Below are 15,667 nucleotides of genomic sequence, written 5' to 3'. Positions count from 1 at the left end.
TAGACCAAGTCCAGTACTAGTAAATGAATCATCGCCTTTGTGTTCCAAATTAAAACACATTTAAACGAAAATATCCATAACATCTCTTCTGTACTTTAACATTGACAATCAGTTTAGGGATGTATAACCTGATTAAACAGAAAATAGTTGTGATGTATAAGTGCTTTAAAGTAATGTACATTAAGAAACTGTTAGAAGCACATAGGAGTCTCTCCGAATCAAAAGTGCAAGCTAAATCTTGGGAATGTCTCTTGGTTCAATCTGAATGAAGTAATAATTTCAGCCTGGTCTTGTGAAATTTACGTGAGCATTGCAACGTTTTTGCAAAACTGGAATTATGTGTTTCATTGCACGTTTGGCTGCAGTTTTCAAGTGAAATGTCCAGCGGGGGGCGCCAAAACTTAGGGAAAAATGGTCGTAATCAGGTGCGTTTTTTTTAAGGTGAATTTTAGATGGAGGTTTTAATAAGTAAAACGTATCTCCCTAACCTAAACCTTTACACTAAACCTAACAAATAGTGTCAGAAAAGATAAATGAGAGTTTAACAAAACTGACATCCTTACCCTTAACCAACACCTAACCTTAACCAATCGTGTTTTAAAATGCAAATTCGAAATAAAAAAAAAGAAAACACACAATAACTGAAGCAACCACGTCATTTTGTGTCGCTTCTATGCCACATTCACTGTCATATGTCTTTGGCTGGATTCAGTCCACGGCCGTCAAACTCAAAATCCAACGCTTTATCAGGTGAGCCACCAAGCAAGCTAATGAAATAGGAATAAGTGTGTATGTAGGTGGCTCTGAAATACAAGTGTTAAAATGTTTCGTTTTTCAAATCATGCGTTAAAATAAAAGTGTTTTGATATCACAACATAGCGATTGGTGAATAATAGTGAAATAATGAAAAATACGTTTTTATAATGTCAAAATCAGCAATTGTACTCGTGATTTTTGTGACAATGATTAAACCACACAGTTTTTGTAGCAACTCTAGTGTTCATTTCACCAGGAAACTGCGCACCATGTAGAGAGCAGCACATACAGTCAGTTTGCGAAATTTAATATAAAGTAATGTTCATTGTATGAGACCAGGTCAGCCTAATTTTCATCATTATGACTGACCATTATGACTTTGCTCCAGAGGAATATATTTGTGTGTTTTGAAATGTATTGTTGTGAACATCACATACATGTTAATACATACATACAGTACACACACTCACACACACAGATTTTATTTAAAGCAGGTTAAACCACTTCTGCCAACACAATTAAGCAGTCATCAGAAGTATCATGACACTCAGATTAGGCAACATCCCCTTTTTAAAGCTCTTAAACTTGTTATTTAGAACACTTGTAAATACTGCAATAGTTTGAAATGGAGTGAAAGTGAAAGTAAAATAGTTTGACCCCATGGTGTCTTGGCCTTTGTGGTTGTGTGAGCAAAGGAACCAAACCCCAGGTTGCTCCAGGATAATTGTCAATAGGTTTTTAAGTCACTTTCGATTTGAGAATCTTCTAAATAACACTCAAGGGTCATCACTTTTTTGGCAACTATAAATGTCCGCCCTCTATAATGTTCAGCGTTTGCTTCACATTTCTTTTTTGAGATATTCTTGTTTTTGTTGGAAAGTTTGAGTTTAGGCATGTGAGACAAGGTTTTTAGCATAAACTAATTATACTATGATGTGTTGAAATAAATGTGTTTTATGTTGTGCTTCCCTGAATTTCCCAGACTCCACTAATAGCCACAAAATATCTATCACAAACAGCAACCCCACCCCTAGAAAAAAACAAACAGACAACAAAACTAATTGAACATGAGATTACGGTATTACATTCACAATATTTTTTTTATTTTGCTTTGTAATGTTTGTTATGTTACATGATGTCTTGCTTGTTCATTCCACTTTGCCATCCTTCTGGCGAAAATGTGAAGTTGCATAAAAAAATTAAAAAAACAAAAGTAAAGAAAAGTGGTTTCATCAAATGTTCTACCTCCCAGCAATTGTTCAGTTAATCCCTGATTTGGCACTGTGGACCAAACATGGCACACACTGTTTTTTTCAAGGCTTGTGTGAAAGACCAAGTGTTTTGGAGTGTGTGCATGTGTGTGTTTTGTTTGGGTCACTGGCAGCTGAATAATAGCACTGCTGTGCTACCATGGGTACTTTGGAGGGTGTGTCTCCCAAACCTCCTATTTGCTGATTACACAGGGGCTCAGTGTTCCTTTCTCAGTCCACACACAGTGAATTCACTCATTTCGCTTCCCTCAACTCTAAAAAAAACAAAACAAGAAATCTTATTAAAAACACACCAAAACATTAAACTCATTAAAATATTAAGCCATCTTTACACTGCAAAATGGCACAGAAGCTACATCTAATGTGGCATTGAGATGAGTCTTATGCTGCTGAGAGGTGGCATAAATGCATTCACACAGCGATTTGAATTGTATAAACAATGTTATGAGATTGTTTTAAATCTGAAATTTTAAATATAGAAATGTGAAATTAATGAAAATATGAAATTATACTTTTAAATATGAAACTCCTCTGAAGCTTCATTATATATGCACAGAACCAAAGCAGCATCAGAACTGCTCTTGATATTAGGGGCTGAGGTCGGTCAGAGCAGGATTAATTTAGTCTGGCTTTTATGCGGCATTGTGTCTTTAGCAGGCACAGAGCAGCCTTAACACTGCTATGTAAAGACGCCTTTAGAAAAGAAAGACACATAGGCCAGACATCATATCATTCTCATGTCTACTGTGGTTTCTACAAATATAGATTCAAAGGCAAGATTATTTTAACAAAACCGAGTTTGTTAGAAATGGTAAATAAACACTATTTATGTCATGTTCAAAAAGCTAAATAGAGCGAGAGGGCTGTTCCAAAATACACATTATAGGTAACGTGTAAAACGGTAAATAGCTTATCTGAGTGGGACATAATTTGTTATTTTGGGCAAGACACAGTTCATTGAAAGCGACATCTCTGAGATGGAGACCTGTTTAAATGTTACTTTTTTATTACCTTTTCAAAAGTTGGTTGCTATGTATTAATAGTCAGTAACAAGAAAAGGCTATTATTCGTTGTCTTGGGTAGATAACTTTGAAATGTAATCTGATATTTTTTACAAGTTACACAACTAAAATAGTAATCAGTAATGTAATATTTTAGATTACACATTTTGGGTAATCTAATCTGACTTTTTGATTACCTATTGTATGATTTTTAAGTAGTGGTGCACTAATCAGGACATTTTAGGCTGATACCGATCTCAGATTTTGAACACTAAAATCGTCCGATACCGATTTGTATTTTTTAAAGTGCCCTTTACCACACTTATACCGCAAGTTATATGCTGCATTTCTATGTTTATCCCCCACACAGTAAAATTATGGTAACACTTTAAAAAAGGTTCAATTAGTTAATATTGTTTAACAACATTACTGTAGTTAACATGAACTAATGAAATTAATATTTGTTACAACATATAATATTGCTTTTTTTTATTTATCAAAAGTTGTATTAGTTAATGTTAATGCACTATGAACTAACATGAACAATTGTATATTTATTAACTAACATTATGATTAAAAATACTGTAAACATATATTGTTCATTCATGATACCTAATGCATAAAATAATGTTAAAGAAATTAAACCTTTTTATTGAGTGTTATCAAAAGGTCATTGTGACATACTGGTAACCAAAAACCATGAGAGCATCACACACAGCAGAGATACTTTCAAAAATAAGACAAATATATCCATTACAAGCTCTAAAACTGCTCCAGGGAGAAATCATAAATATATATATATATATATATATATATATATATATATATATATATATATATGATTTGTTTACTGTCTTTGGCATTTTGCTATATCACAAATCACTTATTATTTAGCAAATATATTACACTTGCTTGTTTTGATTATTGGATTCACCCGGAATGTACATCCCTGGTATTAAGTGCCTCTATTTTACACCTTGATCAATATCTCTCTCTCTCTCTCTCTCTCTCTCTCTCTCTCTCTCTCTCTCTCTCTCTCTCTCTCTCTCTCTCTCTCTCTCTCTCTCTCTCTCTCTCTCTCTCTCTCTCTCTCTCTCTCTCTCTCTCTCTGCGTATGTGTGTGCGCAGAGACCTATACTTGCTTCACCGTGCTAAGTGATGCACGTTGTCCCCAGTGATCTGTTTGCACCCACCCTCTTCAGACACTTCCAGCACTCGTTTACGCCGTCCCCTCATGGTTCTCGCATCACCCAGCGTAGGCGTGCCTACTCGCCGCTCAAATACAGCGCTGCAGAGTCCAGACGCGTTCATGATTCATGCATTGTGTCAGTGAGGTAAGCAGACCAGCGCTGCCCACGCCACGGAGGAACATGTGTTTGTCTCTCAACATCTCCACTCCCCACACCGTGAAAGAACGCATTTGAGTATTGGGAAGCGTTCGTTTATAAATGATTATTCCACCACTATAATTTCTATCCAAGATTTTGCTGTGGCATTTTGTGATGGACTTTCAGTAAACGTTTGGAAATCTACGTTTCGTTCGTCCGTTTGTGGGAGGACGCATGCTTTACCTGTGTCGGACCAAAAGCGAAGAGTGCATGAAAGGTGAGCTTTTCTCTCTCCTTGGGGACAAATCTGGAGTTTTGCTACTTTAAATTGTCTCATGTGCTTTGCATTGCTCTTATTGTGCGTTTATGTAAAAGTGCCCACTGGCCAGCATGATAAAATCAGCCTCTTATTAGCTCAATCATGTTTCACTGAACAGTAGCTCACTGATGTTTAATCGTTTAAATAAAATGTTGTTCCCTCCAATTTAAGCACCTGACGTACTATTGGAAATCCTCCCACCAATCTTGGTATAAATAAAAAAATACTCATCCGTAAGTTCATGGAAAACTCATTAAAATTAATTGGTCAAAAAGATTTGAGACTTATGTGCAAGTGTAGTTGTCTTTTTGATGGACTGTCAAGTTATTGCATTTGTTTGCAATATTTAATTCAAAGAGTTGTGGATGACCAGATTGAATGGATCACAGATTACAGTAAAATGTAGATAAAAAATATATATATATTTTTTTAAATCAATTACTTTCACATTGACTGCAGCATGTTATGTATGTGTCTACTTTTAGTCTGTGACTAGGAGATAAGCATCAGTTAGTAGAATTAATTTACATATACGTCTACTGTATTTGACTGAATATACATACCATGAGAAGCATTTCGGTGCCTGTTACATCAGATGATGTAACACAAAACACATTGGGCAAATATATTGGTTTACAAAATTTCAAAATATAATAAATTGTGAAAAATTATCGTTCCTCTCTCACTTCTGCCATTTCAGACATTTCACACATAGCTTGCATAGCACTTTCTTGGTCCGATGGGTTTACAAAGATTGTCTAACAGATAAGTTATTACCTATTGTTTGCCTCTAGATCAAATCATTGTCTTGGTCATGTTTGTATTTCTGGTAAGGCACACCATTGTATTTGGGACAAGAAATATTTTGAAGGTGGCGGGATGTCGTCTAAAGCCGTTTCCTGTAGAAAGTTTCTTCTCAACAATAGGCTTTGGATCTTAAATCAGTTGGAGATCTGAGGGCTGGCCAACATCAGAAGCTGCTGGGAATGCTTAAATAATGGGTCTCAAAAAAAGATTGAGGAAAAAATAAAATGGGCCGCATGGCCAAACAATGTGTGAATAAAAGTGATCTAAAAAACATCTTGCAAGACAAGATGGAGGTGTTACATAACTTCTGTGAGTTTGAATAGCCTACTTTGATTAAAAACCCCTCTCCTAATGATCCCCTCAAGGGCCTGTTAACAGCAGTACATGTGTGAAATGGGTGGCTTGCATGTTTAAACATACTTGAACTGGGCTGAATCAGACCATGTAGAAAATGTAGCTTTACTGCTCAAGTTGAAGTCAGTTTAGTCATTTTTAATGGTCATGTTTTAATTTAATGTTTTTTTTTGGTCAGTTACTTAGAATCTTATTAGAACATGTCAGCCTATTCAAAATGCAGCAAAGTAAAACATTGAGGTGCAAAGGAAAATTCCTTTTTTTTTTTTTTTTTTTTTTCAGTTCATACACACAGCTTTGTTATCCTTTTCCTTTACAGGAAAAGTGTCTTGTGTGACTCACAGATGACAGAAGTTACTCCACTCTTGCAAACACAAATGTGGCCTGTTTAATATTTGAAACTGTTGTGCATATGTGTTGTGTTAATGCTTCATGGCTGAAAGGGATCCTATCCTGAGATCTTGGGTGTGGGTTTATACTTGGCCATTTTCCATAAAGAGCTTTTTTGTCACGGACAGTGAAGAACGCAGTTATGAAAAGTAACATTTAGACCACCAGTTACCAGTTGTCTTGTTAGTCTTTACCTTGGTATACTAATGTCTTTCTCTTTATTTTTGTTATCAGTTCTCAAAGCAAAACTCAGCTGCTCCACACTGGGAGGCTTGCTGGACAAACAGGAGAAGGACCCCCGTCATCCCAAAAACATCTCTCCTGTTCTGTCTTCTCCCACAATGGCTTTGGCCTCTTTCCATCTGATGCAAACTCTAAAGAACTCTCCAGCGGCTTTTCGTCGAAGATTCCGCCGTGACCGCACAGAGAGTCTGTCTCATGGTGACCCCCTTTTCAAGGTCCACTACCTCGGCACCACGAAAATATTCTCCCTGGACCTGGAGCAGGCAGAGGACGCCATTGATCGGCTATTGGACGGGGCCCCTGGGAAGCTATCAAAAGATCACGCCCTGGTAGTGAGGCCACGATATGTTGAAGTTAAAGAACTGAGCACCGGAAGACAGCTCACCAAGACCTACTTGCAGGACATTGCATACTGCGCTTCACACACAGCCAGACCCAACGTGTTTCTGTACATCTGCAGGCAGCCTGGTCAGCAGCTGCAATGCAGAGTGTTCTGGTGCAGTCGGGCCGAAAGGGCAAAGGACATGACTGCCTGTCTAGCAAGGTCATTTCAGAGAGCACTCAACGATTGGCAGGGTGGATGTGCCACTTTGCCACAGGGTGATGGGATCTCTAAAGAACCGGAGATTCCTGGTATACCCATTGTACCCCGACTGTCAACTTTGCCAACTAGTTTGGGAAAAGGTGAGGTGGGAGGGTACAGTTGAATAAGATCTGGGAAATTGTTTATGGCAGGCCAAATCCTTATTCTTCAGGCATATGGGCTTAACCTGATTATGCTATAATATGGTGAAGTAGACAGATGAGTCCAATCAAATGTGCAACCACTGGAGCAGAATGATGATTGCACATGAATTAGTGGCTGAAATTGTGATGTAACAGTACAGTAATGGCCATAATTTAATGTTAATCATATTTACTGTACCAGGCTAACCCATTGTGCTGTATAAGATAAATAGCTCTGATTGTTCGAAGATAGGCGTTGGCTCTTCTCCTAGAGTCTCGTAAAAAAAAAATGTGTATTCCATTTTCTCCCAATTTGCAATCACTGCATCTTATGCATGACCCTGCTGAGACTCTGCATGTGGAGGCTCATGCAACTCTTTGGAATCCACGCACAACTAACAATAATAAGCATTCTAGTACTGTTTGTTTTATGAGCATAATCATCATGGTGTTCTTTTCTTAATTTCAAGGTTTTAACTGTTTTCTTTTGTGTTGCAGTCCGGTGGAAGAAGAGAGGGTCAGTGTCCCGCAGTCCTCTCCGTGCCATCACCAGACGAGGTTCTGCCAGTGACAGCTGGCATTAAGAGTCCCTGTCACCCCCTGGACCAGCACCCCATGAATTTGTGATTCCTTTGTCAGAATGGAATGTGACAAGAAAGACAACCACATCAGCAACAAGTGGGACATTTAAGCTTTGAAAGAGTTTTTATACTCTTGAGTCGGTGTCTAAACAGCCATATTTGTGGTTACTGATTTACCAGGGAACAACTATTTTTCTTTTATTAACAAAGTGATAAACAAAAGGTTTCTCAAGATAATGCCTTTTGGTTTGGGACGATAAAGTGATGAAGTCATGCTGATTTACATTTTTCTCTCAGCTCTTTAACAAGAGATGTGAATCTCTATACAGGTAATGGCCAAAACCAAAGCTGACACCCTCTGGGCTGGAGCAGATCTATAAAGACAGAACATTTAAAAGTCATGTATCACAGAGTCAAGCATTTCTAGTCAGTCTCCTCCTGTGAGTAAACATGTCTGGATAGTATGCAAATGTGACTGTTGAACAGTTAAACAGATATTTGTGTTAGAGGTGTCAGGAAAGGATCTGTTTGGGAAGTGGGTGGATGTATGACGGTAAATAGTAGGTCTCGACAGGTAATGTCACAATAGCACAAGTTGAAGATTTTCTTTTAGAACATCCAATGTAAATGAGACATTTAAAATTTGAACCATTTTATACTGAACAATATTTTCAAATCATCTTCTCTCATATCGCCAAAGTTCCACAGATTGGTATTGATGGTGTTAGTGTTGTAACGTTAGACGATATTGAATTTAGTATTTCACCCTCAATGTAGTTCAGTGACCATCATTTATGGTGTTTTATCTACTGCATATTTATGTGGCATCAGGACCAGCTTGGTAATCAGAGCTGGTTGTAACTTAAATGTTGGAAAGGGAGTGGTACTGCTAGGCTTCAAAAAGCCCAGTGATCTATCATAGCCATATCCTGCTTAGTCTGGTTCTACCTCATTTTGCTATTGTTAACTCATTGTTTTTGAAAAGTCAGTCAGACATTGAGCTTGAAACATAGATTATATTTCCAAGCGATAGGGTTAGTGTTAATTCAGTTTTCTCTTAATATGGAAATACAATTCGCCCTAAGTAGTTTGATCCAAGCACCTGTATACCAGCATGATGACTTAATGGCTCTGGCACTTACTGTATAATGTTCCATCTCATTGACTGCGAGTTGTTAATTCACATCAGTCCAGTTATTCCAAAAACCTGCAGACTCATGTGAAGTTACCATCTGCAGGCAACAATTTATGACATCACAATACTAATCTTCAAAGGTAACTGCAGTGCAAATATGCAACATTTTCAAGGACATTTTTAAGTTATGAAGCACTTGGTAGCATTTTTATCTTGCCTGGTTGCATAAACCCAAGTATTTTAAACAAGGGCACTGTGCTTTGTATGGTTAAAACAGTTGATATTTACAACGGCAAGGATTGTCCACCACTATAAGTGGGCCATTTCTTTCACACACTGGCTTTTATAGCTGTTACATATGCTCACTGAGAATCGCTTCATAATACAGTAATACACAGTGTCTTTTGATGTTAAACATTCTGCCTAATGTGTAGGGTCAATTACATCAAAGGATGTACTTTTGTTTTATCCTTATGGATTTTATTTGAAGTCGTATTTATCGCACTGCAAAGACCCCATATCTGTTCTCGGATGAATCTGTTTTGTCTGCTTTATAAGGTGTTTAATGTTCAATGAATGTTCTTGAACTTTATTTTAAGCATTTATGCATGTACATATTTAAATATTAAAAGTATTTTATGGAATATTAAACTTTTTATACATTTAATATTCATCTTGCATTCTTTTACTTTAAAAGGTAATTATTTCCTCAAATTTCAAGACTGTCTTAATTCCACTGAGTACTTAAAGGAGTAGACCCAGTTAAAGTCATGGGGGACAAATCTTTTAATGCAAGAGATTCAAATACTAGTATTATTTCATAACTTTCATGTTATGGACTTTGATTCACAAATCATGCCATAACTGACATTTGGGACCAAAAGTTTGTGAGCAATTTTTTTTTGTTCAAATACTTTTTCCTATCCCAGCTTAATATGCTGAAATAATAATGAATCCATTATTTGTAGATATTTGTTGATTTTCCCCAAAAAGTGTAAACACTGCAGCTCTGTTGCACATTATACATTCCTCTATTTTTATTTAGAAAATTCCCCTACTGGTTCAACCAGTAGCTTGAGTTTGAAGCAGGACTATCTGTTGGTACAGGACGTTATGGGAGAAGGGTGTCATATGCTGTTCCTGGCAGGCTCCTCAGTCTCACAGGCTACATATGGCTAGGATTAGGGTGGGTGTGAGGTTAGGGAATCTTTATTTTTGCAATTCTGTTTGGTGGTGCTGGTGGCATATAAATGACACATTACAGTTTTAAGTTGGATATCAAGGGACTTAAAACTCTGAATTTTTTTGACTAATACATGAATTATCAGCCCATCTTAAATTATACAAAGAACAAAAAATCAAATTGTAAAAAAACTTTGTTATCTCTATTGGAAGGGCCTCCAGTGAGGCTTTATAAGTGAAGTCCTCTCAATGGCTTCAACTCTAAAACTGAGAAATAGGGTAGAGGAAAAACTTCCCCAAGAGTTCCTGACAATTTTGGTTTTGTTTTATTTTTATTGGCTAACATCCCTTGTCTTCCAAGCACAATGATAAAGAAAGCAAACTTTCCAAGTATTAGTATCATAGATTTCCCAAACTCCAATTGTTCAGAGAAATTCTAACTCTGTACCTTCTGATCATAGAATGACTCCTCTTGACTACCCTGAACCACAATCATCTCCAGGAAATTCAGGAGGGCCCAAGTGACATTGGACACTGTCCTAAATAAACAAAAAGACATATATACCCACATGAAACAAAAAACAAGGCCAGAGAACTACAACTAGACCAGTTAAATTGATTTGCCAGAAGACTGAATGTCTGTTAATATGCATTATGGTAACACAAGTCCTTAACTACCATCCTGCTGTCAGACTTGTAAATAGTTTTAAAATATAATACTTTTTACACAGATTGTAAACAAATTTCCAAACCTTGAGCTAAGAACATGTAATTATATGTAGTTAATTCGTGAAAATGTATCCAATAAAAGATATACAATGAAATGGAAGATGTTTAAAGATCTTAAAACCTTATGATCTTTGACCAGACTATCAGCTCCTCCAAAGTTTACCAGGCGCTCGTTTTTGGATTGAATCCAAGCATACGGTTGCCCATAATTTGCATGACCAGCTAACAAGAACAGGGTGCAGTTCAGTTCCTGCGATAAAAAGAAAAGTAGTCTATTTCGGGAACCTTGCTTACTGCAAGTCTATCAGTCCTGATTTCTTATAGAAAGGTGACAATGTCTATATTTTACTTTGTCATTGTGGCTGCGGGGACATAGAGAGAGAGAAAGCGGTAAGGGTGCTCCCATCCTCAGGGGATTTTCCAAAGGGGATATCCCTTTGGAGCAGCCGCGAGACAAAACCCTATGTCCGCAGGTAGTGTGCGACATGCCGTGAATGTCAGCTGGTGAATCCAACAGCACCCCAAAAGCACCGTTGCGCCCCCTTCCACTGATCGAAGTCCCTTTCCAGAGAATTGGCATGGACCTCTTCAGGCCATTAGAGTGGACAGCATGCAGACATCGCTTTGTTTTAGTCCTAGTAAATTATGCATCACGATATCCGGAAGCAGTGCCTTTGCACAACATCTCAGCAGGCAGTGTTGGCGGCGCCCATGCGGGTCATCCGTGAAGCTTGGGAGGAGAGACCCTCAGTTAGCAAAAATTAAATCCAGTAAGTTCTTGATCTTAGAGCAAAACTCCACACCTTGGGGCAACTAACACAGGAGAATTTGCTCCAAGCTCAAGAATGACAGAGCCGACTGTATAACAGGGGAGCTCGGCTGCGTGAATTTACTCCGGGAGATAAAGTACTCGTATTACTCCCCACATAGAGCTCCAAATTACTCGCCAAGTGGCAAGGACCCTTTGAGGTCACACGATGAGTGGGGGATCTCGATTATGAGGTAAAGCGAACTGATAGAGGGGGCACACATCAAATATATCACCTCAACCTCCTGAAATTGTGGAGGGAGGCGGTCCCTGTGACGTTGGCTACGGTAGTTTCAGAGAGGGCAGAGCTCGGGCCGGAGGTAAATAAAAAACCTAATCATAACACTCCGGCCACTTGCGGAGACCACCTTTCACCGTACCAGCTCGCAGGGGTTGCCAAGTTGCAACAAGAATTTGCAGACGTGTTCTCCCCTCTACCGGGTCATACGAACCTCATTCAGCAACACATAAAGACCGAACCGGGAGTGGTGGTACGTAGCCATCCCTATCACTTGCATGAACACAAAAAGAAAATAGTTCGGGAGGAATTGGATGCAATGATCGATATGGGTTAATAGAGGTATCCTCAGCGATTGGTCCAGCCGGTTGTTTTAGTTCCCAAAAGCAACGGGTCTGTACGGTTCTGTGTGGATTATAGGAAAGTCAAAATGGTGTCTAAATTTGATGCATACCCGATGGCCCGCACTGATGAGTTGCTCGATCAGTTAGGTACTGATCGATTTTCTTAGCCATTGGATTTGACAAAGGGTTATTGGCAGATCCCCTTGACACCAATTTCCCACGAAAAAACAGCCTTCTCCATGCTGTTTGGATTGCACCAATTTGTGACGCTTCCGTTCGGTTTGTTTGGGGCCCCGGCTACGTTTCGGCGTCTCATGGACCGTATCATCTGGCTGCAAGCGGTTATGCCGCTGCTTATCTAGATGACTTCATCATCCATAGCAATGATTGGCAAAGTATATGCAGCATCTGAGGGCGGTTATGAGATCCCTGCGACGGGCGAGGCACACAGCAAACCCCAGGTACGGAGGTACGGGATCTGGGGTATCTGAGGAGCGCCTGGTGCTGTAAATCAGCCATAAGCTCTCCTTAAGGGAGACAAAGTACAGCACTGTGGAGAAGGAGTGTCTGGCCATCAAGTGGGTGGTCCTCACTCTCCGGTACTACCTGCTGGGGCAGGCCTTCACCCTCTGCTCGGATCACGCCACACTCCAATGTCTCCACCTCATGAAGGTTACCAACGCCCGGATCACCCAGTGGTATCTGGCTCTACAGCCTTTTAAATTTAAGGTGATCCACAGACCGGGGGCACAGATGGCTGTCACTGACTTCCTGTCCAGAAATGGTGGGGGAGTGGTAGGCAGGCCGGATGTCCCCGGCCTGAGTCGGGAGGTGGGGGTATGTGGCAGCGGGGGCATTGTCAAGCACCCGTCCAGAGTGAGAGAATGTGGTAAGGGTGCTTCCACCTGAGCTAAATTATGCCAAACACCTGTTTCTAATTCCAGTGAGCATGGGGAGAGTGACATAAAAGCAGCCACACAACCAGCAGACGGGAGAGAGAGCCTGAGTCCAGAAAGTTATTATTGTATTGCTGGAAACTTTATTATTGGGAAGCTGGAGAGATTATTGTATGATGCTGTGAGTGCTGAAGTGTGGTCATTAAAATCCTTACCTGTGAGTAGAGCAACCTGCCTCCCATGTCCTCCTTATCAACCACCCTCACAGTCATAAAATAATAGTGTACTATAAAACCCCTTACATATTTTGTCTAACTGTGTCTTTATTTTAGATGTTTGTGGTAGATTCTCTAGAGCCTAGTTCTTTCATTAGGATTGCCCATGCATTTTAATATATAGTAGGTCTATACTTAAAGGTGAAGTGTTACCTACAGGAATAGCTATATCTCTCTCACTAGGTGAGGCTGGGAGAAGGTAAGATTCAACACTCCTGTGAATGAATAATGAAAATAATGAATGTACAGCATTTATAATAGGTGTAATTACTGCGATGAAATGGCTGCAGTTCAATTACAAAGCAGTTTTCTCTTTACCTGCTGGGAGTTTTTTGCCACGAGGCCTGTGGTGTTTGCTGTTTCACTTGTGGAAGTGGCCCTTCTCCGACCAAAGGGGAGCTCACTGTCTATACTGTAGCTGCTTCTACAGGTTGAGCTGGTGAAGGTGGAAGCCACAGACACAGCAAACCCAGGAGAACACCATCTCTGTGAACAAAGAAGCATCATTCAGAGAGAGATACACCAGTACTATTAACCAGAGGTGGGACAAGGTCATTGTTTTCCAAGTCACAAGTAAGTCTCAAGTCATTGCATTAAAGTCCCGAGTCAAGTCCAAGTTAATTTACAAGTCCTCAACTTTTAGCTTCAAGTCTTAAACAAGTCATTAGTGCGCTTTGCCCAAATTAATGTCAGAGTATTAATTACTATAGTAAATACTAATTTTATCTAGAAGTTTCTAATTTATAATCAAATGTTATCTTCTTTTTTATCGATATCTACCTGTAGACTAAAAGAGGGTAATAAAGATGATACATGGATCTTATCTTTGAACACACATTAAGGCAAAGCAAACTTTCTTTTTTTTTTTCACGCAGTGAAAGGAAGCTGAACGTGCTGAACTGGTGAATGAAATCTGAAATATTACAAGGCAGTGGCTAATTGCAGACATTTAAGTTGCATATATGAGTTATATACTGTAAAGCGCTGCGGACAGAGTAAATGATCAGTTTTGTGATTTTTAGAACCATAACCAATATAATTAAATAAATATAGCTAAACGCATAACAGAGGACCAGCACGTCTGCAAAGGAATGAGCGTGTTTACATGCACGTTCTAACCAGTTATGCTCAAAAAGCACCAACGTGTGTGGTCACAATAAATGACGTTCCTTTATCGAGGTCATACAACAGCATACACACCGGGCAGATTTCGTCCATTACACCAATTGCTATAACACGTTAAATGCTACTGACCTCAGTAAAAAATAGTTTGCATTTCGATATGCAGACTTTGTTAGCCTGTAAATCTGCTATGTGCTGCCATAGACATGTATGTTACTGAACCATAGCTGACGTAAATTAGTTAACAACTTACCTCTGTCTGAGGCTTTTCAGATGCCTCACAAAATTGGACGTTGTCGACAAGGTGTCTGTAATTTTGGAACCACAGGTTCTACATGTTGCAATCCTTTTGTTGCCTTTAACGCTGTATTCAATATATCCCAATTATATCACCTTTGGTATAATTTTTGCTGTGTCCTTGTCCTTAAATGCGTGCCGCGGACTTCAAACTTAGTCCAGCTTTTGTGGAAGCTGATTGGTTGGTTGTCTGATTGGTTGAATATGGAGCGTTGAAATGCAGATTTGAAAATCAAATGAATCGTTTATTTGGGAAAAAAATTGTTGATTTACTGCACATTTTTAATTATACAACTCTTATCTTTGTTTTTAAAAAGTATAAGTATTTCGAAGTCAGACGGCTGAAGTCCAAGTCAAGTTGCAAGTCATTGCTGTCAAAGTCTAAGTCGAGTCGCAAGTCTTTTTTGATTATGTCGAGTCGCGAGTCATCAAATTAGTGACTCGAGTCCGAGTCAAGTCCAAGTCACGTGACTCGAGTCCACACCTCTGCTATTAACATCCTGTTAATATTTCCTAGAATATCAAAATCCACAAAAGGAGGTAGATCTTTTTCAGATTTAGCTAATAAATTATGGAATAGTCTCCCTAACACTGTTCGAGATGCAGACACACTCACTCAGTTGAAGTCTAGACTAAAGAGTGGTGGTGGCGTAGTGGTCTAAAGCACATAACTGTTAATCAGAAGGTCGCTGGTTCGATCCCCACAGCCACCACCATTGTGTCCTTGAGCAAGACACTTAACTCCAGGCTGCTCCGGGGGGATTGTCCCTGTAATAAGTGCACTGTAAGTCGCTTTGGATAAAAGCGTCTGTCAAATGCATAAATGTAATGTAAAGGTAAAGACTCATCTATTTAGCCAGGCATA

The 15,667-nt window shown here is 39.1% G+C and overlaps 1 protein-coding gene across 1 annotated transcript; it reads left to right on the top strand.

Moving 5' to 3' along the window:
- Positions 1–4,225: 4,225 nt before the first annotated feature.
- LOC127643920 (uncharacterized) lies at positions 4,226–9,547 on the top strand. The gene is made up of 3 exons (XM_052126870.1): positions 4,226–4,633; positions 6,461–7,153; positions 7,694–9,547. The coding sequence occupies exons 1-3, from the start codon at positions 4,591–4,593 to the stop codon at positions 7,777–7,779; spliced, it is 822 nt and encodes a 273-aa protein (XP_051982830.1). The 5' UTR covers positions 4,226–4,590; the 3' UTR covers positions 7,780–9,547.
- Positions 9,548–15,667: the final 6,120 nt, after the last annotated feature.

The sequence above is a fragment of the Xyrauchen texanus genome, chromosome 1, assembly GCF_025860055.1.
Source record: "Xyrauchen texanus isolate HMW12.3.18 chromosome 1, RBS_HiC_50CHRs, whole genome shotgun sequence".
Lineage (NCBI taxonomy): Eukaryota > Metazoa > Chordata > Actinopteri > Cypriniformes > Catostomidae > Xyrauchen > Xyrauchen texanus.
The sequence above is the reverse complement of the archived record's forward strand: the minus strand, read 5'-3'. Positions and strand labels throughout refer to the sequence as shown.

What these genes read in the sequence shown, in the direction of transcription:
- LOC127643920 (XM_052126870.1), top strand. Translation starts at nt 4,591, where the DNA reads ATGCTTTACCTGTGTCGGACCAAAAGCGAAGAGTGCATGAAAG. An exon ending in AAGCGAAGAGTGCATGAAAG is followed by an intron (nt 4,634 to 6,460) that starts GTGAGCTTTTCT and finishes TTTTGTTATCAG; the next exon opens with TTCTCAAAGCAAAACTCAGC. An exon ending in GCCAACTAGTTTGGGAAAAG is followed by an intron (nt 7,154 to 7,693) that starts GTGAGGTGGGAG and finishes TTTGTGTTGCAG; the next exon opens with TCCGGTGGAAGAAGAGAGGG.